The sequence below is a fragment of the Chiroxiphia lanceolata genome, chromosome 5 (genome assembly GCF_009829145.1).
Source record: "Chiroxiphia lanceolata isolate bChiLan1 chromosome 5, bChiLan1.pri, whole genome shotgun sequence".
Classification (NCBI taxonomy): Eukaryota; Metazoa; Chordata; class Aves; order Passeriformes; family Pipridae; genus Chiroxiphia; species Chiroxiphia lanceolata.
Window position 1 is genome coordinate 46,429,215 of NC_045641.1, and position 22,727 is coordinate 46,451,941.

General features: G+C 42.5%; 1 protein-coding gene across 1 annotated transcript in view; it reads left to right on the plus strand.

Annotated features, from left to right (window-relative positions):
• Positions 1-21,961, plus strand: part of ELK3 (ETS transcription factor ELK3) — a 38,337-nt gene extending 16,376 nt beyond the window's left edge. The window contains exons 2-5 of the mRNA XM_032689306.1: positions 2,014-2,222; positions 11,840-12,634; positions 17,591-17,713; positions 20,360-21,961. Coding sequence (XP_032545197.1) covers positions 2,016-2,222; positions 11,840-12,634; positions 17,591-17,713; positions 20,360-20,458 — 1,224 coding nt within the window. The 5' untranslated portion in view covers positions 2,014-2,015 and the 3' untranslated portion in view covers positions 20,459-21,961. The remainder of the gene's footprint in view (positions 1-2,013; positions 2,223-11,839; positions 12,635-17,590; positions 17,714-20,359) is intronic.
• The last annotated feature ends 766 nt before the right edge of the window (positions 21,962-22,727 follow it).

Here is a 22,727-nt window from a genome sequence, read left to right on the forward strand (position 1 = left end):
TTAAAGGAACTTTTAAAGACTGTAAAGTGAGTAATTTTCAGATGTATTTAATTCTAGCTATACTTTTTTTTTTTCTTGCCTTGCACTATGTGGAAAAGGATTTGTATGAAATTTGTATAATTTGTATTATATTTGAATAGAATTGCAGTGAAGCAAATGCAAACCTTTGAAAGTGCCAAACCATCCATATAGGCAGTTCTGTTTCAAGGATCCGTAACAGTCCTGGGAGTCCTCTAATGACCCTTGGAGGTGCTGTGTAGTTACTCTGTCATACAGCTGGGCATCAGGAATAGGTGTTTTTGTCCTTGTCATGCCGGCGGGATTCTCGGTTAATTAGGGAACTGAGGATTTTGCAGGGATAGTAAAACCATTATTAATTCTGCAAACCCTTGTTTGGCCAGTGTAGTTAGTAATTATTTGGACCAAAACACAGCTCCAAATCCTGTTTTTCTGTAAAACTATTGACAGCGTTCTCTAGTATCATTAACTTGTTTTATACTAGTGAAGTTTATGTAGTTTATGTTTCTTTATACTAGTGAACCTTATGCGCCGTGATTTCCTTTGTGCTGGGGCAGACCTGGAGAAGCAGCTGTTCCTGCAGCCGCCTGCTGTTTTGTTCCCTGTGGTAGATAGTTGGAAGTCTTGTGCCCTCTTGTGGTCCTCACATCCAGGGAAGCGTCAGGCAGCAAGCCTGGCATCCTGTCCATGTCATCTGTTAGGGCACAAACAATAGTGTATTGGTAAACAAAATAAGCAAAAATCGCGAGCTTGTCTAGATAAAAACAAAAATATCCATTGTTACATGCAGAGAGGTAGGTTAGGTAATAATTAGCCCCATTAACACCATAGTCAATTAACCCAGCAATACCAGCAATAAATCTGTGCAACATAACATGTCCAAATTAAGAATCAGAAGAAGCCAAGAAAAAATTATTTGATCCAATGTTAACATGTGAAGGACAGGAGTGTTGAAAGTGGGTGAAAATTTATTTTTTTGTTTCTCTAGTTTAAAAGGTCAATTTTAGCTGCATCTTCATTAAAATGATAAATTGTTATCAGTGATAATGATCCCATCTTTTAAGTTGTGTATATGCCTGTGCTGAGTTTGAATATAGCTAGTCTTCAGTTTATCCTTCTATTGCAGTGCCTGAACAAAAGGTTTATTCTAGGAAGGGCTCAGTAGCACAGGCAGTTAGCAGAGAAAAAAAAATATTCAAACAACCTTAGATGTGAGACTCAGGCACTGTTAAAAATATTCCTCCAATATAGTTCTCAGCAGTACCTATGATAATAAAAGATCCCTGTTAGAGAGAGGTTCAGGGTAAATATCACTTATTTTACTGCGCTTAAGGGTACTGAACTTTCAGCATTCCTGACAAATAAAGAATATCTTTTGAGCTATTTTAATTGGCAAACAGAAGCAGCAAGAGTAATTTCAGGCCCTGGAAAAAACAAAATAGGCAAAGGCTATATGATACTGGGAAGACAAGTGTGTGTGGTGGGAGGGGGGAATGAGTGTGGTTTCTGGTCCTCTAATCAAAGGCAACTGCTCTGGTCTTCCCTCATCCACCCCTCTTTCACAGTGACGTACCTGAACAAGGTCAGTATACTCCCCATGACAGTAAAGAGCAGGTTTTCAGTCCCATTTCAGTGGATAGTTACATCAAGTCTTTCTCCCTCTCCCATATGTTCCTTTGAAGTGTGATTGCATACATTGAATGGAAGACACCAACTGGAGATGACCTTGTACCACGTGAACTATGTGGGCAGTGCTTTTCTAAATACTTCCTCTATTTTATGTGTTGCTTCAGAAAATAGCAGTGGGAAAAAATACTGAGAGGAGTGGAAGACCTGTAGGTTTTGTGGATATTTGGTTGTAAATTATATAGTAGCTTCCCTTTTCTCAATTACATAGGATGACTCCTACACAGAGCTTATTACTGAAACGAGCGTTGGGTGGAACACTTGCTCCCAGATGTTTTTCACACTGTTGCTCTCCTTTGTCCCCTGTAGGTATGGAGAGTGCAATCACACTGTGGCAGTTCCTTTTGCAGTTGCTGCTAGACCAGAAACATGAGCACCTGATTTGCTGGACGTCTAATGATGGAGAATTCAAGCTACTCAAGGCAGAAGAAGTGGCTAAGCTGTGGGGACTCAGAAAAAACAAAACTAATATGAATTATGACAAGCTGAGCCGAGCGCTCAGATACTATTATGACAAGGTAAATTTTGTTATTCTCATGCAAACTAAGAAAATTGAAACACTACCAGTTAACATTTCTTCTCTCAGTGGAAGCCATTCAGAAGTTCCTCTAACTAGTCTTTACAACAGACAACAGTATTGAATATGATCACAGTGGAGATAAGAGGCTGAAAGATGCACAGGAAAACACTGTACATCCTGTTTCCTGAGGAGGGGAGTTTTGACCTGGGTTTACACTTACTGATGCTTTTATGTGTTTATGCGTTTGGCTGCCCAATATTTTCTGTAGCTTTTGACAACAATAAAATAACTGTTGATAACGGAGAACTGCTTGATTATTAGAGCCTGCATAAGATCTTCTGGAATGGTAGAAAGCAGGAATTCTGCAATGCAGCAGGCAAAATGGCAGCTTTACTAGCAAGTATTGCCTGAGTCAGAAACAAGGAAAAAAACAAATGACCCAACAGCATAGAGGGCGGGGTTGCGTTTTCATGGGACACGTTTTTTGGACCATAGAACCTGCTGACCACTGCTTTAGCTAGTCTTGCCTGAGCTTTTTGGTATATTTTTACTGCAGTTGTATTAGCTGGAAATACAATGCTGAAACACTTCTACAGTTGTGACAGTGCAGTATTTCCTCAGCAGGATCTCACTGTAACTATTCCTCTGCTAATGCTCGGTGTTTCTAAGAGTTTGCAAATTTTCTGCTATATCACTTTAGGACAAAATCTGACTTAGCTTCAACGCTAGTCTAAATTACATGTTTCTGTCATTTAATTAGCAGCAATATATATGAAAGAGCACTAATGTGATGTCTTACTGGATGAAGATGCAGAATTAGAGTAGCAAGCAGGGAAAGGTCGCTGGTGAGATGGTGGGTGACAGAGCAGTGATATGTTTGGGTTTGTTTCTCAAGGTAGTAGTCTCATGCTGAGCTCATCTCAGCTGAATACTTGCTGTAGAATGTTAAATTTACTCTCACTTCAGAACTTACCTTCCGAGTATCTCAAGTTAAAATAGTGAAACGTGCTTTGATATGGGTTTCTTCATCCAATTTTTCTCCCTTGCTAGATCTAATGGATTTTGGCCCTCCTCCACAGGTACATCTGTTGGGGTTTGATAGAACTAATAAGACCTTAACTAACTGGCAAGCTGCGGTTTTTTTGTGCACTCTTGGAAGCTGGTTACAGGTAGATAGATAGGCATGCACTTAGTGCAGAGCTATTAGCTACTGCCACTCCATTTTCTACTTCTTTATTTAAAACTGTAATCTGAAATAATAACATATGAACATAGTAATCTGGAATCAGTTAGATTGTTCTATTTGCTTCTGAATATCAGACATCATGAGCATGCCCACAATTTAGAAGCGGTCAGTAGAGGTTGCTGGTAGCTAGCACCTCTGAAAATAAAATTTCTGCAGTATAGTGGGGTTCGTAAGATCACTGTCACTCTCCTTCACTTTGACATTTAGTCCTTGGTCTTATTCTTGAGCATGAAGCAAGGTGACAACAGTACAACAGAGAATGCAAAAATGAGAACAGGGAGTAGCCAGGATATGTATTAGATTGCTGTAACAGATATTGAAAGGAAATCTCTCAGATATGTCAAGATACTAGAAGGAAAAAATTATAGAACACAGGTACACAAATCTTGTAGAACACAAATCTTGCATATTCACCTTTCTCAGTTTTAGACTCCAGTAAATTCAAGGAACCTTTTTTGGATGAACATTATATTGCTTTTACTTACCAATATTAATTTTTTTCAGGATTAGTTCCCCTTAAATGGATATTTTTTACAATATATCTAAATTCTAAATTACTAGGTTTTACTATTTCCTATATTCTTGTAGATTAAATATTAAAAAGAAAGACTTTTACAGATTTTGTATACTAAAAAGGAAAACTTCATAGCCATGCTTAGTGGTCTGTTCTCATCTCGATTTTCAGAAAAGGCGGTGATATGAGATTACGCAGTGAGTAACACCAGTGTTCAGCACAGTTATGGCATGCTTGCTGCCTGCACAAGGCAGAGGAAACTAGATATTGTTTCTGGACTGAGCTCAGAGTACTGTTGTCATGCATTATTTGTAGTGCACTAATTCTTGAAGGGCACAGTTGGGCTGGGTGTTATGCAGTCAAACACAGCAACCAAAATCATGTTGACTGCAAATTAACTATGAACAATTTGATGATCAGACTTTTCATTACTCACAAGGACTCCTTTTTTAGTTTCAGATTTAGAGCTGTTAGTGTTTTGTCCACTAGAAGTCAGATTTTCCCACTTAACGTGTTTCAAAGGTGGCCTGACTGAGGAGGCACAAAAGGATTCAGCGAGGACAGTGCAGTGGCTGTTCTGAGCAGTTGGTATGATGAATTCTCCTTCACTAAGTGCTAAAAAGGCTTCTGCTCAGCATGGGGAAGCTCACTTCACTATATTACTCCAACCCCTCTGATTATAAACTTGACTGGGATCAATGGAGACAGAGTGCCTGCTGGTGCATGAACAGCATAGCCAGGCAGAGCCCAGATACGCAGTTACTGACTGAACAGACATCACTTTAAAACAAAGGACCAGATATTTGTAGCACTTGTCCTTTGAGATCTCTCTGATCTCTTCGAATTAATGGAATATAATGGCTCCTTACTTGAGATTCCCTTGCTTCTTTTAAGCTTTAACTTTTTTCTTAACCCCTCTTCTATTTTCAGTTCCCCCCTCCCAGCACACATGTACCTTTGTTATCTGTTTTGTCTCTGCTCATGCAGCATCTGCCAGAGTGGCTGTACAGTTTCTTCATCAGGGCTCTGGCTGAGGCAATTACTTGCTGTTCCTACAGCTGCTTTCTTGGGTTGTGCACTCTCTTCTGTCTGACAGTTTTATCTAAGTGTGGCACAAGGATTTTGGCCATTTTTCCAGGAGTTCTGCAGCCCAATGGAGGTCATAGCTCCTGGATGTGTTGTGATCAGGGTTTGAACCCCAAACCAAACCTATGGCTATTGCTTTTCAAACTGAAGGAGTAACTCCTTTAGTAGAAAACAATGGGGGCTTCTCACTCTCTGTGTGGATGTAGTGTGTTGTGTCCTGTAGGTTCCCAGACAGTAGAAAAAGATGGATTACTGGGAGAGTGCCAAGGGACAGGGCAACTTCTGTGGGTTTTGAAGTGTGAGAGATACTGGCATAAGATAGTAATGAATCCTAGTAGACTGGCAGCAAGTGAGTGCTCAGCAGTGGGTTCAGTCCTAAACACTTCCTCTGCCTTCAGTTCAGTCTACACTGCATAGCACAGAAGGGAAGAAGTTGTGAAAGGAAGGAAAGGCTCCTTGACATTCTTTTTTCCCCTCTGCAACAAAAGTGGAAGGGCTGGTGAGATGAAAGAGCCTCTCAGACTTCTGTGCTCTTCTCCCCAGGACCATTCACCAATTTGTTGGATAAACCAAGAGCAGTCTGGACTCTGAGGTAGCTTTAAGGAGCCTTCTGAGATCCTTGTTTCCTTCTTAGCTGTTGGCAGTGATGGATATGTTGGCAGCTGGATGTGCTGGGGCAAATGGTTTGCACACTGAGCAAATGGGATAAACACTGTTGCAGACAAGGGAGTGGCAGCAGGAAAGACAAGAGGCAGAACTCAGGACAAGACTCGGTTTGCCTTGTGGAATTATCGACAGGGACTTTTCTACCTATAACCCAAGTGATCTGGCAGCATGTGAGTTTGAGACAAAGGGCAGTGATTTTTTAGAAATGATGGACACAAGCTGTCCATTCAAGGCACATGGGCTGGACCTTTCCTTCTTGACTGCCCTCTGCTCCTACTGCATACAGCTGACACTGAGCTAATGCTTCATGGTCTGTCTTTGGAATTATTCACGATGGAGAAATAAAAACTGATCACTGGATAAATGGGGGTTTATGAGCTCTGCATTTTGCTTGGGGGAACACTGGCTTGTTAAAATTCATCATCTGATTAATCTGAACTTAAAAGTAAATTAATTCCAGTACTGGAGAAAAATAACACAACTGGGACAAGTTCCTTAGCCTGGCTTTGAAAACAAGCATGACATGCTGTTGAGGCTGATGGCTAGATTTATGCTAAATTCACATAAAAAGCACCCCAGGAAATGTAGAGTATGGCATGTCTTGATTGTAATTTGCTACCATGATTATGGTTGCTAAAGGTTTGTAGATAATCTGAAGATTCCATTTCCTGTTTCATTTGTTACCCAAATTCTGCCCCCCCCATTATTTCTATTTAATGCATTTCCCCTGTTGCTCCAACAGAACAGCAGAACAGATGACAGATAGTGCTGGCCTCCTGCACTCTCTCTACCTACAGCTTGTGTCCATCACATCACACACTTCTGCTGCTTAGAAATCCCTTTTGATGCTTTTAGGGAACAAAACCTTTCGATGCCATTCCCACACAGAGCACTTTAGTTTGATATGTAGAGTAAAATACTTTTATAAATAGGGTTAGTAAATTTCTTTTTGTTCAAGTTGCCCAGTTACTTTGTTTTTCTGATAGCTATAATGGCAGATATCTTTTGGAAGTCTCTAAGGGCTTCAGGGCTACTAAAAGTCCCCATGAATATTTCAAGATGAGAACACAAGAGGGGACCTAGTGAGTTTTTCCCATGAGGGTTTTTTATTGAGGGAAGGAGGGCAAATCCAGGAAATTACATGCAGATACCAACTTTAATAGGATGTAGCAGTTATGGAAGTCAAGCCTTCAGAAGTTAGGAAATACAAGAATCACAGTTCCCTGGGTAACCTTAATGTTTGCATGAGTTATGCTGCATCTTTAATTACACAGCCACATACTGTTGTGATGAGCAGCTATTCAATAATTTTGCATCCTCTCTGAACAGTATGTGGCCCCAGGCTTTACTCAGTGAGTGCTATTCAGTCTGTTTCAGTTTTAGTTTCAGTTAATGGCTGCCCACTTGTTTAGATGGATTGGCAGTATGATGTATTATATATAAATAATATGGCTGCTTCATGATGGTGCAGGGAACAGAGCTGCTTAGGTGCCCTCAAGATTCAGGGGTGTCCAGCACATTCACTCCCCTCCTATAACAGGTCAAACCCAGTATCCTGGTTACTAGTTCCTATTTTTAATGCTCAAGTGTGTGTGGCAGCATGGAAGACTTGTTTTAGGAAGAGGGTCCTTTTCTTGTCTGCTTACAGAACTTCAGGATATAAAGTGATAATGGAAACTATTATTTTGCTTTTGACAAGGTTTTCTTTTAAGATAACGCAGGGGAAATAGAATCCTGCAAAGAAACAATAGCAGTGTGATGGTGCTAGAGTGCTGGCTATTCCTTTTGTAGTGGCACAAGTCAGAGGTGTTACCAGGAAATACTTGAAGGAGCATTAGAAAATACCTCTGTGGAAAACTGGAAGGAGCTTCTTTTGAGAGTGATGTGTGGAAGTCAAGAAAGTGCTTGACTGAAATGGCATAAAGGTGGTTATATTGTGCTGTCCATATGGAGAGATGAGAGTAAAGAATTTGATAGTCAGTAAGAGGTGATGGGTAGAGGAGAAAAACCAAGAACACTTGCCTTGAAAAGAGTCATAAAATTGTTCATGTTTGATGTGAGAGGAAAGGGATGTCCAGTGAATTGCAGTAGAGAGAGCAGAGACCCTGGCCAAAGGTGCCAGCCAGAGAAATGGCCTTTGTCTTCTAGATGGAGGTGGGTGAGGAAAGACCAAAATACAGCTAAATGAGAGCCTTGATCTTCCAAAGGTCAGTATAGGTGCCCAGTTTAGTAGCACCTGTGCCTCCATCAAGAATTTCACAAATCCAGCTTCTACACACATGGTATAATAAGCATAACTGCATAATCTGTGGTGTTAGCAGAATCTGCCTGCCTGCACATGCTGATATGGGCACACCCCCATCTTTCAGAACAAACCGTGCAGCTACAGGTACCTCCTGCCAGCTTACGCACTTCCGACAATGGAGTTTGAGCAGCCCTCTCTCTGGGTAGGGATCCCAATAGCTGGAAGCAGCCTGGACAGAGTCCTGTGAGGAATTTGTAGCCTAAGTGTCCCTACACATGTTGCATCCCTCGGTACCCTTGGAGCTAGGGAACTTGCAACACATCCAAGTGGGAGTTATGAGCAGCAGCTACAGCTGTGGTCTTTCTTCTTTCCTGAGCAGGGATATTTAGTACTTACAGACAAGTTCATCCTGCTCTACCATAAGTTTTGAGATCTCAGGCACCCTGATTATACGTCACCTTAGGAGGAGAGAAAAGTCCCAATCTGGTCTTCCTGCTCCTGAGACCCCTCATTAGTCTTCAACTAGAAGGTGGATCCCATTTCTCAGCTCAGTTTCCTGAGTGGCTCCTGCCAGCAAACTTGCTAGCTAAGAGCTTTGAGCCAAGCCACTAACATCCTTCAGTCACACTGGTAGTATAGTTACGCCTTTGCTCTAAATGGCTCAAACACAGAATAGGAGTCAGAGCTGATGAAAATAAAACACAAACACATGATAGATTTCAGGAGGGCTTCCAAAAGTAGTAGTGCATATGCATAGCTGACACAAATTCCCCCACAGTATAGCCTGGTTTAAGCTGCAGGGTGAACCAGGCCACCGAGCCTTTGGCATCCAGCTCAGCCAGCTGTTCTGTGGAGGACAGGGAGAGACCTATTTGTTCAGGTGGTGATTCAGAGCTCTTGGGTGAGGCTGTCTTTGGAGGGGCTCATGAAGCAAGTGCCTGAAATGCTGGGGTGTGAATAAGCCTGAGCTCCCTAACACGGCTGATGCACTGGAGCAAACATCGGGCAGGGCTCTACCCAGCTTTCAAAGCACTTTTCAATGGGGTGGCATGATCATGTTTCCTGTAGTCACTGTTTTGCAGACTGGGGACAGAGGAGAGAAAGTGTAAAGAACAGTCAAGAAGTCAACAAAAGAGGGGTATTCCCTGCTCCCTGCCCTCTCTCTGAGTGTCCAAGAGCGCTGTCTCTTGGTAAGATTTTTTTTTTAAGCTGTTGGACTGGAGCCCCTGCTCCTGGCGTGGTTGCCCATTTCTCCTCCCCAGCTGCACAGCCCCAACCTTCCCCAGCTCCCAGCAGCCCTGGCCGGCAGCCACTAGCACTCATTGCAAGCCTGCTCATAAGGGAATTTACCTAGAAAATTCAAACAACAAAAAAAGGGGCTAAGTGTGCACATATACCGACTCTCCTGCTACCAAGCAAGTGGTCTAGTCTTCCTGCAAATGCAGTCCTTAATATAAGGAAGCATTCTTTGCCCTTTCAAACTGAGGGAGGAAAACCCCTTCTTGTCATGGTGCCTGTCACTGTCTTTTGAGGTTTGAACCATCACAGTTCAGAATGATTCTGACAGATCACTGAGGTGATGGTAGAAATAAGCTGCTTTTTACCTTCACTTCAATTATTTGTCAAAAAAATATAAGAAAGTCAGTGGCATTTCAGAGGCACTTCATTAATTTGTGTCCTTATTTTCTCTTGCACACTGATGGAGATTTCCTCAGGCTACACATTTAAGAGAAGCCTGCAAAGTGCTTGAGGGATCTGCACTTGAATCCTTTTCATCTCCAGCCATCGTTAAGTGGGTCTTTGCTGCAGGCTGGTGGAGTCAGAGGAGAGACACTGCAACCTTCTTAAAATATAACTACATTTAATAATAACAAAGGAAGTATAAACTCACCAGCCTGTTCAGTTGCTTTTTATAGCAATGTTCCCCCATTTCAAGCCTGCATCAGTGAAAAAGTGCCATCCTTAAATACATTTATTCTTTTTCTGCTGGGAGTCACATTTTCCAAGGAGGATCTCAGTTGCCAGTGCTTGATATAACAATAACTCAAAGCTGCCAGGAGCAGAGAGGAGGTATTATTTTGAATTAAAATATATATATTAGAAAAAGAAAACAAAAATCCAGCTGGGGTGTTTCCTTTCATATGCGAGTAGTTTGGAGGTTTTGCCTTTTTGAAAAAGAATGCAATACTGAGAGTGCACAGAATGTGCACCCATCCAATGTTTCACCTAATTAGCAGGAAAAAAAAATCTAGGCCAAGCCCAAAGCCACGGGAAGTGAAGCTCGTGCAGACTGAGATCCTGTGGGCTAACTATTTGTCCTGAACCTTTGAAGGGGAAAAAAAAGGCATTGCAGCATCTGTCAGGTGGGTAGATACGTGTACAATTCAGCATGGAAGAGGGGCAGCTTTGCGCCTTTAGTCTGAGTTTGCTGAATTTAATTCTCCTCCTTGCTACAGATCCCTGTTATTAACTTGGGAAACAACTTTTTCCATTTGTGCCACAGCTCCTGACCTGTGATGCAAAGCCACATCTCAGGGCTCTTTGTAGGATTAGTTTTGTATTCAAGAAGGTGCCCTGAATGAAATGCCAGGACAGTCAGGACAGATGAATTACAGGGTGCAGTAGCTCAGCTGAAAGACAGAAGAGGTTCTGATACCCAAGTGCAGAGTCTTCTTTCACAAAATCAGCCTTGCTTTTGTGACAAAACAAGGTGTAGTGCAGGCACTACAAGCACCTAGCACTATGTACTGTTCATATATAAAAAGGGATGATGTTTGTATTTCTTTTTTTTTCCTCTTTTTTATTTTTTAAGAGGGTTTTTCAGAGGTGACTCATAGACAAACTCTCCACCAGGGGCTTCAAGAAGAGAGAAATTAGCATGGAAATCTCAGGACATATTGCTTCTTGTACCACACTTGGCTTAGGGTGGTAAATGAAGTGTTCCAGTCCCTTTCCTAGGCCCAGCCTGGTGCCATAAAGTGCCTCTGTGGAGGAACTCACATGTCCTTGGCGATAGCAAGGATTGTGTTAGAGCAGGCAGCATACCTGGGTTTGCAGGAGGAGAGCTAGGACTGGAAGTAAGATCTCAAAGGGAATCAGTTATTTACATAAATGGGACACTTAAAGAAAAAGAAATAGTTGTACAAACCTTTGAGAGGTTTGGGATTTTTTCAATCATTAATTTCAATAGTCAGTTTAGACTGATGAAAACAGCCTGTACCAGTGAGCATCGAGAGCCTAATGCAAGCCTGGAGATAGTGCTGGGGATACAGCAGGATGCCAATACTTTTCCAGCCCATGCAAGCGCTTGCATTTTTCACAGACCATTGAAAGAAGGTCAGTCACCATCAGTTTAGTTCAATCCTTCTGCATGGTGTAAGGAAGAGAGGGTAAATGACTGGAGCCAGAAGGCTTGAGGTGGTTTTGTCCCTTATGGACATTCTGAGAGTACTTCATACTTAGGGTGGTTGGTGTCGGTTTTGGGAGGCATAAGTGAAGGAGTTTGCCTTTGCTGTGGAATGCAAATGATGGCATAGCTCAAGTCTGCAAGGCAGCAGAACTTCTTTTACTGGAAAGAAAATATTCCCAAGCTGCTTCAGAGGAAGCAGAAGTAAAAGAGACCACCAGCAGGTTTTTATCACCTAGTGATAGAGATTTTGCTGGACACATGAGGAGCAGGGGGGTGGACTCCCTGGCAGAGCAGAGGTATTGGAATGAGCCAGAGGTGATCAGCATTAAGAGCCCCAAGGAATGACCTGCTTAACTTGATGAGGGAGCAGTGCCCCCGTACCCTTGTGTTTGCTATACCGAGTGCCTCTGACATGCTGATATTTCTAGCATCTTCTTTTGTATTTGCAGAACATCATCAAGAAAGTGATCGGACAAAAATTTGTATACAAGTTTGTCTCCTTTCCTGAGATTTTAAAAATGGATCCACATGCTGTGGAAATCAGCAGAGAGAGCCTTTTGCTGCAGGACAGCGACTGTAATATGCCTTCTGAGAGCAGGGATCAGCACAAGCACAGCTTGTCAGCACTGAAAAGCACAAGCCGTAATGAATATATCCACTCTGGCCTGTACTCCTCTTTCACTATCAACTCTCTGCAGAACCAGCCAGACCCTTACAAGCCAATCAAAACAGAAAAACTGGAGGAGAAGTCAGAAGGAAACATACCAGTCGAAGAAGTTCGGACTGTTATCAGATTTGTGACAAACAAAACAGACAAACAAGTTACGAGGCCTGTGGTGTCATTGCCTTCTACTTCTGAAACAGCAGCTGCCTCTGCTTTCCTCAGCTCTTCAGTATCAGCTAAAATATCTTCCTTAATGCTACCCAACAGTGCCAGCATTTCATCTCCATCATCATCTTCCTCTAGGTCGCCTTCTCTGTCTCCCACCTCACCCCTCCCTACAGAACACAGGAGCTTCTTCCTTGAGTCCAGTTGCCACGACTCAGATTCCCTTGAGCCTCTGAACCTCTCCTCAGGCTCCAAGGCAAAATCTTCATCTCTTCCCCCAAAGGCTAAAAAACCCAAAGGCTTGGAAATTTCTGCCCCACCTATGGTTCTCTCCAGCACCGACATCGGTTCCATCGCCCTCAACAGCCCTGCGCTTCCTTCGGGATCCCTGACTCCAGCTTTCTTCACTGCACAGGTAATACCTGCTTGTCTCCAGGCATTCACTCCAAGTAGCCAAGAGTTGTTAGCTCTATTGGCCTGTCATCATCTGATGGGAAAAAAAAACATATGGGAAAGAGTGAAACATAGCAGTGGTCTGAACAAGGGGTAGAAACTGGGTTCCTCCTGGGGTTTGTTCCTACATGAGTGTGGGAAAAGCCATCACAGTTGACAGACTGCCTGAAGGGCTAAGGAGATAGGGAGCCGTTAGTGAATTGTTTATCAGTTCAAACCAGCCTCCAGGTCTACAAAACAAACAGGAAAAAGCCACAAAGAAAACCACAGGGGTTTTGTAGATCACAACTTGAGCACGTGCATTATGGGATGCTTGGTTAGATTCCTCTGCTAGATGTTGTATCCATTCAAACGGTGTGACCTTTTCGTTAATTTTTGAATATGGAGCAAATGAAGTGGTTTCTAAGACAGGCTCTGAAGCCAGTTTCGATTTATGAAGTTGTGCAGATCAACAAAGTACTTGCCAGAGCTGCTTTTCAGCACAGACCTACTAAATAACCAGAAGATTATTTTGTTCTTTTTAATCACTTATTTGTGGTAATGTCAAGAGCGAGTTCTCATTTTCATGCCAGTCTATGAAAAAAAGATCTAGAAGTTCAGAGCAGAAGAGGAAAATCACATAGATATGACTCAGTGCATTCATTGGTGAGTTTTGTCTTACAGTACCACTGCAAAATTAGACAAAAATTCCAAGAGTAAAATTATCCCAATTGAGGAACACCCCTTAAGATCCCCAGCCCTGAAATAACGATGCAAATACTAGCATTGAATGTAACAAACCAAACGGCAAATAAATAAATACAAAGGTGTGTTACAAGCCATCACTCACTTCAGGCTGTCTAGGAGGCATATGGTATGCAGAATCCCATTACCTCATTACCCAGCACCTCTCAGGGGTGTTGGAGGTGTTTGGTGCAGGCAGCGTCGTGTGCCCGTGGCACAAAGGCCTGGCAGAAGCGAGAGCGTCAGCAAGTACTCTCAGCCAGCACAGCACTTGCTCTTATTTTCAGCTGGCTGCAGAGCAAGTTTGTGCAGTTCAGGCTCATCTGTAAACCACCAAGATACAAAGTTGTGTCACCAAGAAAGGCTGTCACCTGTAATTTTTGACATCATAAAGCCTTTAAGTGAAGGTACGTTTGGCAGGAAGAACAGAAGTGTGGCAAACCAAAACTGAGGTGCATTGACAAACTCATATAACCTCTAACTGTGGTATAACCACAGTATTTTGCCTGTAGGGAGAAAATCTGACAAATCATATCAGATGCCAACCAGACACAATGACAGCATAAATTATTACAAACCCACTTTAATCTACTGCTGCCCCAAAACACAGTATGAACAGAGATTTATTTCCTCATTTTGTAATTATATCTTTAAACATTCAATTTCGCCATTCATCTATAAACTAGTGTACTTACTGCCCTGAAAGATGTAGAAGGGAATTAGGATTGTGGTGCTCCTTCAGCGGGATGGCTGCTTAGGCCATGATGACTGTAACACCATGATGCAAGATAACTAAAGGATAATTTAGACTGGATCTGGTGTTCATCCCATTATGCAAGGAAGAACATGCATCATATCTCAAACATTCCCTGGTTTATCAGATCCTAGTAGGATACACTTGCTGCCATGGGGTAAGTGCAGAACAGGATGTCTACTCCAGTAGTAATGTAGGTTCAGAGAAGGTCCTGTGGCCTGAGAGGGTATTTCAGAACAGAAAAATAGGTTTGAGGGTGTCAGAGCATACAGTACCTTACTTTGGTAGAGAAATGTTAGCTTTCCATTTGGTTAGCTTCAAAGAGAGATACTTAGGTTTTGTTCAGCACTTGCTTCTTTTGCAGATTACTTAGACTTGTTACTTTTGTTGTCTCTCCCTTGGCCAATGTGGATATATAATTTTGACTTGCACTCTTTCTTCAGGCCTCTGCTTTAGCATTTGTTACATTTACAACATGCCATTTCCTTAGGGACAAAGTAGTGTGCCTGCAGCCAGCTCCGCTTTGTATCCACACACACCACCCAGGCTCCAGCACATGCCTAATGATCTGGGAAGTAATGTATGTGTGACAGCACTTGTCTGTTATCTAGCAGCTAAAAGTGACAAGATTGTACTTACACACATTGTTTTTCAGAAGTCAGGAGCCATGAGCATCGTCACTTAACATAATCCTCTCTGTGCAATGAATTATTTCTATTTAAACTGTTCCTATACTTAGGTTATAATGATGTTTTTAAGTAGGAACTTCCCAATGGGTTCCACATCTACTACCAAATGTACAGCTGCATGAGGGCAGAAAATGAAGTGACACATCAATTTCCCCATGTAATTTAGGGATAGCCTGCCCTGTGGTGTTGTTTACACTTATGTTTCCTCTGGTGGTTTTGATGATTGGCTGATGGTGATACTGAGAACAAGCCTGGGAGGCTCTGTGTTCTTTTTGCATTAAATATTAAACAGATTTGGAGGCTTGCTTTGGCTGGCTCTTGGCTCTGGCAGAACTTGCAGACACTAGTGCTCTCCTCATCAGAGGACATGAGCTTTTGCTTAGCGCTGCTGGTAGGCACGTTAGCACGCTTCCAGAGATGAACGAGGGCAACTAAATTTCAAATCCCTCTCTCTCCAAAGACCTTCTCTGGCTGTATCTAGGTAGGAATAAACACCTCCAACTTTTCCTCATTATTTTCAAAAGACCCTCTCTTTTGAAGAGAGCAGCATTTTCAGTTCTGGTTATCTGCAGTTTCTTAGAGCAAAAGTAAAGAACTGAGGCTGCTCACTGGAGCTCTTGGTACTGTGTCCTTACTTGAATGTTGATGGGTTTTGCTGCTTACATATCTGGTTTTAAGGTTAGTAGGCTCTTCTGTAAGTAGATCTGAGTATTTATCCTGACCTAATTCAGTGTGTTGTCAGTCCCATAAATCTCCATCAATAGCCGCCTGCCAATGGAGCACCAGCCTGTAATATAGCACAGGAAAGGGGCTCTTGCTGGTGCTGCTGATTTCCTGCCCCATGAAAGCACCATGGTCGTGGGAAGAGAACGACTGTAAGGGGGCTGTTCACAGGTGCCTGCTTGTCAAGGTTGTTTTTTCAGCTATCTTGACAAGAGTTGTCACTTGGTGAGATCAAGACGGAAGTCTTCTCCTTTCCAGGCCTCCACCCACTCTTTGCCCCTTTTTTTGTCATGCAAATATATCCCAACCCTGACTTCACTGGTACTCCTGTGACCACTACACCTGCTGATTTACTGCATCAACACCTTTTGCTTTCCCAGTGATACCACAGGTTTATTACTCCTTGGGACATAACTGTGGTTTCTTCCATGGGATTTGGTGTTTCTGATCCACCTTCTTCAGCACAAGGAAGGTGGCAGTGTCCTTTCCCTGCAGATGTTTCTCCACAAACCCTGCTTCTTCTGAGATTCCTTAGAGAAATCATCCCTTTGTATTAAACTGCCTTTCAGACACCTGAATCACTGGGAGGGCTTTAATGTTTGCTGTTCCTTGTCTATCCCTTCTGCTAGTGTTAAACTAATTGTTTGACCCTGTTGTGAATTCCAGTGCAAACACGTCACAGCAGGTCTGTGTTCCCGTGTGTTTGCACAGAGCCTCAAACACCACAGCTGATCCCTCAGGTGCTGCTATGCAAATAATGTGTCATATTTGAAAATCCACATGACCTGTGGTGCTGCCTGTGTGAGCCTGCTCACTGCAGAATCCTGGTAACGGGGTGTGATGGTCCGTGGTTTGAGCAGCTGTTAAGTGTGACCCCAGTTGCAATTGCCACATGTGGGAATTTATATTTCTGTCCTGGTGGGAAGCTAGCAGGTACCAGAATGCATGGTGTGCTGGTTACTATGGGAAATACTCTCTTATCTTCTGTCTTCTGTCTTCTCTGTACATATTTTAAAGTCTGGAAAAATGGGTGTCCCAGTTCAGCAGAGCACTGAGGCACTTATCCTACCCAGCAAAGCACATGCTTATTTGCTAAGTGTGTACTCAAATCCATTAAGTGCTTTGGTAAATAGGACTGATTTTGATAATTGGCATCAAGATTACTGGTGAGATTAACTCATTACGCCAAATACTTTTTCAAAACTGTCACATCACTTCCATGTTCTATTTTGGAATGGAATGATAGAAGTTACTCTGTATACAGAATAATTTGAGTGATTCTTCATTTCAATCAAGATTTGCATGTGCTTTAACTCTACCTCCCCTCCAATTGTGCTTAGAAATGCTGAATGCATTCCCAGCAATTCTTAGGCACCACGGCACTGGAATGAGACACCTCTGAGTTGGGAAAAGCTTTGAATTCTTAGTTCTTGCCGTTTTGAGTCTTTTCAAACAATCAGCTGTGCTCTCTGCTGTCCCTCTGGGCACCCAGCCCATACACTTGCCCCTCCCCGTGTCAGCTTGGGCACTGCCAGTTTCTTGAAGCCTCTTCCATTATGACGAGGCGCCATCAGGGGATTAAACTTCAAAAGCGGCAAGTGACTCTTTTGGCTCCACACATGATTGCATTAATACTTGAAAAGCTGCAGTCAGGTCAAGCAATTGCTGCCCTTCAAAAGGTAAAGACCGAATCTGAAAAAGCCTAGGCAGGGTTGGCAGGCATTGGGGCACACATGGTATTATTCTACACAGCTGCATGAGTGTGGTTCACGTAAACAATAACTGCTTCTCCTTAAGCAAACAGAAATTAAATCAATTTGCATATGAAGGACTATTACATGTGCGGGTATCCAGTATTGACGAGACAGGACGCAGGGCTGGATGGGCAGCTGCTGCTGACCTTGCTGTATGTGGGAATTAACTGGGAAATAGAGCCAGTAGGTGATGTGTAAGACTGTAGGGGTGGTGACTGCTGGATGGAGCTGTAACTCCTGAGCCATGTGTCATGGGGTCTTTTTTTGTCTTGCAGACCCCCAATGGATTATTGCTGACCCCCAGCCCGCTGCTGTCTAGCATTCATTTCTGGAGCAGCCTCAGTCCTGTTGCTCCTCTGAGTCCTGCCAGGCTGCAGGGACCAAACACTCTCTTCCAGGTAGGTCTTTCCAATGCACAGGTTTCATTGCTAAAGGTGCACATGTGGAAGAGACATCTCCTTACACCAGTCTGGAGCTTTTCAAACAGATTAAGAAAATACAGGAGTTAACAGGCACTTTCTTATAGAGAGGCCTGCCTACTTACCTGTACCTTCTTTAAATCCTTGGCGGCACAGTCAGAACCTACAGGGCAGTGTCCACTGCAGCAAGCACACACATGCTGTGTGAGAGAAACAGAAATAAATGCTGGACCCTAGTAAGAGAAGGTAACAGAGCTCTCAGAGCTTCTGGAAGAGAGTGGAAACCGGTCAGGGACCAGCCAGGAGAGGGGTGGAACACAGCTCCAGGAAAACCAAGAGCAGTTTGGGTCTCACACAGTAAGGTGGGTGTAGGTTTATCCTCTTGTCTTAATTAGCTACTTCTCACTCTAGAAAGACATATTTGTATTTACAGTAAGGGCACTCTGAACCTAAAGGCTCCATTTCCAGTTCCCCTGCAAATTATCCATGTGTCCTCAACCGAGGACATACTGCTGAGCATGACCTCTCTGTAACAGCAGAAAGGCAGCTTTGTGTCCACTCTCTCATGGGTATTGGCAGAGTAAACATCTCAAAAGTTATTGAGTAAACCATGATGGCCACAGCACTCAGCTGCAGCATCTGCTTGAGGCTTAGGAAGAAGATGGTGGGGATGATATGAGCAGTTCCAATTGTAGCTGCTGCAAAACAGCCCATTCATTAAATCAGAAGAAATTATGCTGTTCTGCTGCTTGGCAAGAAGCACAGGAACCCAGTGGCCATCTGTGCAGCTGAAGAATGCAGGGTCACCTCTGGAATCAACACCTCGACTGCTGTGGAGGGCCAGCACTTACAGAGGAGGAAGATACTGCTAGACAAGGACCCTGTGTTAGTCTCTGAACCTTCAGGGAAACTGACTGCCTGAATCCAAGGCTGGGCTTCAGCTCAAGTGCTCTGCTCAGGTACAGTCTGCACTGGGGGAGTAAGCCTTTCTGCCTCCAGTGGGACAGCTGCACATGGAGCTCAGGGCTCCTTATTTGTGTTTCAGATAAGCTCAGTAATTTGTATTGGACCCTAGTTTTGCACACGTGGTTAAATCAACCAGACAGTTCATCTGAGAGAAGTGCCTGCGCCAAGGCCTGGAATGAGCTTGGACAGCTATGGATACACACTGGCCACCTCCTGTGGGAACTGAAAGTCAGGAGTGGCCTTGGCTTTCCCTTCTGAGAGACCCCAAGGGCCTTACAAACGATGTTTGATTCAGTCAAAGGCCACAATGACAAGTTGTAGAGCACAAAGATTTATTTAACAGCAAATTGGAAATGAAAACCACAGCCTGAAGCCCAGCCAATCCCACTGAGAACTGGTGGGTCAGCAGTGTGGGTGTCAAGGCAGAGCCCTCCTCAGTCTCCTTGCAAAGCCAGCCCACACTCCATGCAGCTAGGCAGGGAAGAGCTTGTAATCAAGGTCTGTGTTCTAATGAATCTTGGCAGAAGTCAGGGAAACATTTCCTGAAATTTGGTTTGGTTAAAAGAGAGGCATCAGGCAGTCCTGGCCACACCAGGAGCATGGTGCCAGCCCCTCTGCAGCACATGCTGCTGAGCCTGTGCTGCTCTGCCTGATTTTCAACAGAATGGTGGAAGACAGGTATCATTAACTGACATCTTAGTGGAAGAGTAAACTTGTTATGAGCAGATTATGTGCATGTATAGGGAGTGATTACAGCAGAGTTGGCTGCTGAAGGACTGATCTTCTAAGAGGTAAAAATACACCAGATGCTTGAAGCTGAGAGCTCTGTTGTTCAGCTCTGCCTCTCTCAAGCTCATAGAGCTGGGCTTTGAGGCCAGATCAGTATTTACCACTGGGATAATTCTTGCCTCATGCTGCAGCAAGTTTATTCCACCTACTTGCTTTACTTTTTCTCAGGTCAGATGTTAAGAACTAGTCAATAAATATCACTGCAGGCAAGTTACAGTCAGGATGCTGTCATGAACTAGGAATATACAGCTTCTGTACTGAATAAGTATTTTTTTGCATGGTATTTCAGAAGTAGCAGATTAATATAAATAATTTGTTCTGCTTCACTTGCTGAATGATTTGGTGTAGCTGTAGTTTCTTAGTGAATACAGAGAGAAATTGTAATTACTTGACAGTAATTTTCCCTATGCTTTGTATTCCCCATTGTACTTTTTCTGCCCTAAATTTACATCTCGACTTTCACTTTTGCTAAGGTCTTTCCTGCATAGTGTTAAAGAAGGGCAGACAAAAAGGATGTATTGTAATTAATAGGCTGTAGGCTGAAAAACGTTTTTGGAAACAGAATGGATGGCAAAGATTTCTCTACAGTGTTCACTTTCCCAGGGCAATGATAAATGTATTATGTGAATTTTTATATAAAATATAGCCAATAATAGGTTTCTGTATCCCCATATATTTACAAATTATTCATGTTTTGTCCTCTATTTTGCATTCCTAATGGCTGATGCAGGCATTTGGGATATATATCTTACTGTACAGACATCACAAGCCTTGAAACCATCTGGAGCCAGTTGCTAATGCTAAATCCATGTGCTTCTGGGCTGAATGCTTTGAGATAAAGAGTAATTTTTACCTTTTGGCCTCTTACAGTTTCCAACTCTGCTAAATGGTCACATACCAGTGCCACTCCCCAGTCTGGACAGAGCCTCTTCACCAGTACTGCTTTCTCCAAACGCTCAGAAATCCTGATGATGCCTCATCACACCAAGGATGTACTGGTGGATTTAACACTTCATTCCTATGGGCTAGTTTTTCCTGTGTTATGAGAAGGACATTGTGAAACCCTTTATTACTTCGGTTTGCACTTTTCATTACATGGATAATCTACTTTTATTATGTTAGCATTTTTCAACAGTGTTTATATATAAAAGTATATATAAATCTGTTATGCGTTAAATGAATTATAATTTTTTTATATCATAGCTCTCAAGTGTTGAACACTTCTGTTGTTGAAGTACTTTTCTTAATGTTTTGCAACAATGTATCTAATAGGGATGTGAAGCTTCTTTTTAATCCCTTTTCCTGCATATTATGCATTGTGCTTGTGTAAACTATAACCGGCTGTGCCTTCTTTTGCATAAAGTCATGTAAATGATTTATATATTTTCTAGTATTAAGATAAAAAGTTGAAAGAAAAAAACTAGTATTGAACAGCCCTATGATAGTATTTCAGTATTTTCTCCACGGATAGGCCATATGATGCAGTGTATTAATGTAACTTTGTATTAAGTGCTTTCAAATTGTATAAAAATAGCCTTATAATTTTTGTTTGCTGAAGAAATGAAAAACGTAATCCACGTTACAGTCAGGAGATGTAGTTAGGAGTAACAAAGCCACATTTATGCCCAGGTTCTTCTGGCGAGTTGCAACAGGGAAGAACGGGGCTGTGTATGTTCGAGACATTTCCAGCATTTGAGAATACTTCTGTAGAAAAGGAGACATTGCTCAAAATTTATTTGGCCTATACTTCTTATGAACAAGCTGGAAGGACTGCAGGTAACCTCTGTCCTCCTAGGGAATGAGGATCATTCCTGATAGAGAATTTCCAGGTGCTTTGTTCAGCCATGCCAAGTGCCTTCTACTACTTACCTTGGAAAGATTATTGTAGCTACTCAAGCTCAGAAGGTCACATTTCCCCTTCCCCCAAAGCTGGAAAAGTTACAGGTCTGTAAATTAATGCCTGGTGCTTGCAAAGAGGCAGAGACTGTACATGTGGGATGTTTATGTATAAACAGCTGAATTCTGGATGAAAAAACAGCACAGTGTTACTATATATTTGTAACTTGAACTTTCTGGGTATGTTCTCTGCCTTGAGGTGATGGCTTAGTCATCTAAATGTCAGGTTAGGATTAGGCCAGACTCCCTGGCACCACAGATTCTAATCTTGGCAGGGCTGATGCAAATCTTCATTTTTCTGAGGTGGCTAAATTGGGTTGAATGCAGCTTTACCTTGTAGGTTTTTCAGATGAGACCTTCAAAAACCAAACCAAAATCAGAATCCTGTTTGCGACAGGTCATTAGAGCCTCTACTTTGCTTTCTGGCCAAAAGACCGTTCTTTTTGAAATGTATGCAGTGAGTTGTCTGCTGATTTTCTGCTTGGATGCATTTCAGTGATGATGTGTGTAGTTAATTGTAAAGTGCTTTTGGATCCTTCAACCTGAAAGGTGCTAAATAAACATTTTATTAATGCAGTTCTGACGTTGAAAAGCCATTTTTGGGGCAGAGGTGGTCTGACAAAAGACAGCAAGAATTTTCCTCAGGCGCCTGGATTGCACAATCAAAAATGACTCCTCAGTTCCACTTGCAGTAATTAACAAGATAAAAACTTGCTGTATCTCTAAGAAGTACCAGCTGATAAACAGAGCAATTAGATGCAAGACATGAGGAGAACGGATGAAATGCTTGGGAAGTCATTTGCTCCATTCAGCAAATGGTGCAGTTTTAAGAGCTCCAAGCTGCACCACCCCACTGGGTCAAAACCAGAAGATGAACTGACACTAAATTTATGAGTGAGGGCAAATTTCATACAAAGGGAAATCAGAATAGGTTGGAAGAAAGGGCAGAATGTAACTGATGGGATTGACTAGGCTAGTGGAGATAAATCACAAGGGCTCACAGATCAAACATTTCTCTTCCAATGCATTCCTCCCAGGTACATGGAATCTTTTTCAATAATTAAGCTACAGGGAGGCAAATATTTCGCACTCTAGAGCCAACTCTTGCCTCATTTTAAAAGAAGCATACATACCTACTTATATCTATAAGGCATGAGCAGCAAATAGTTCCACCTTGTACCAGCCAGTACAGCCAACGGGAGAACACAGCATAGAGATGGAGTGTTTCTCACTGTGAGTTCAAAAAGTGGAGGCAGATACTCCTGAAAACTTAAATATCAAATATCACACTGCAAAAAAACCAGATAAACATGAGAGTAGGGAGTATGTGACAGAGAAGAGA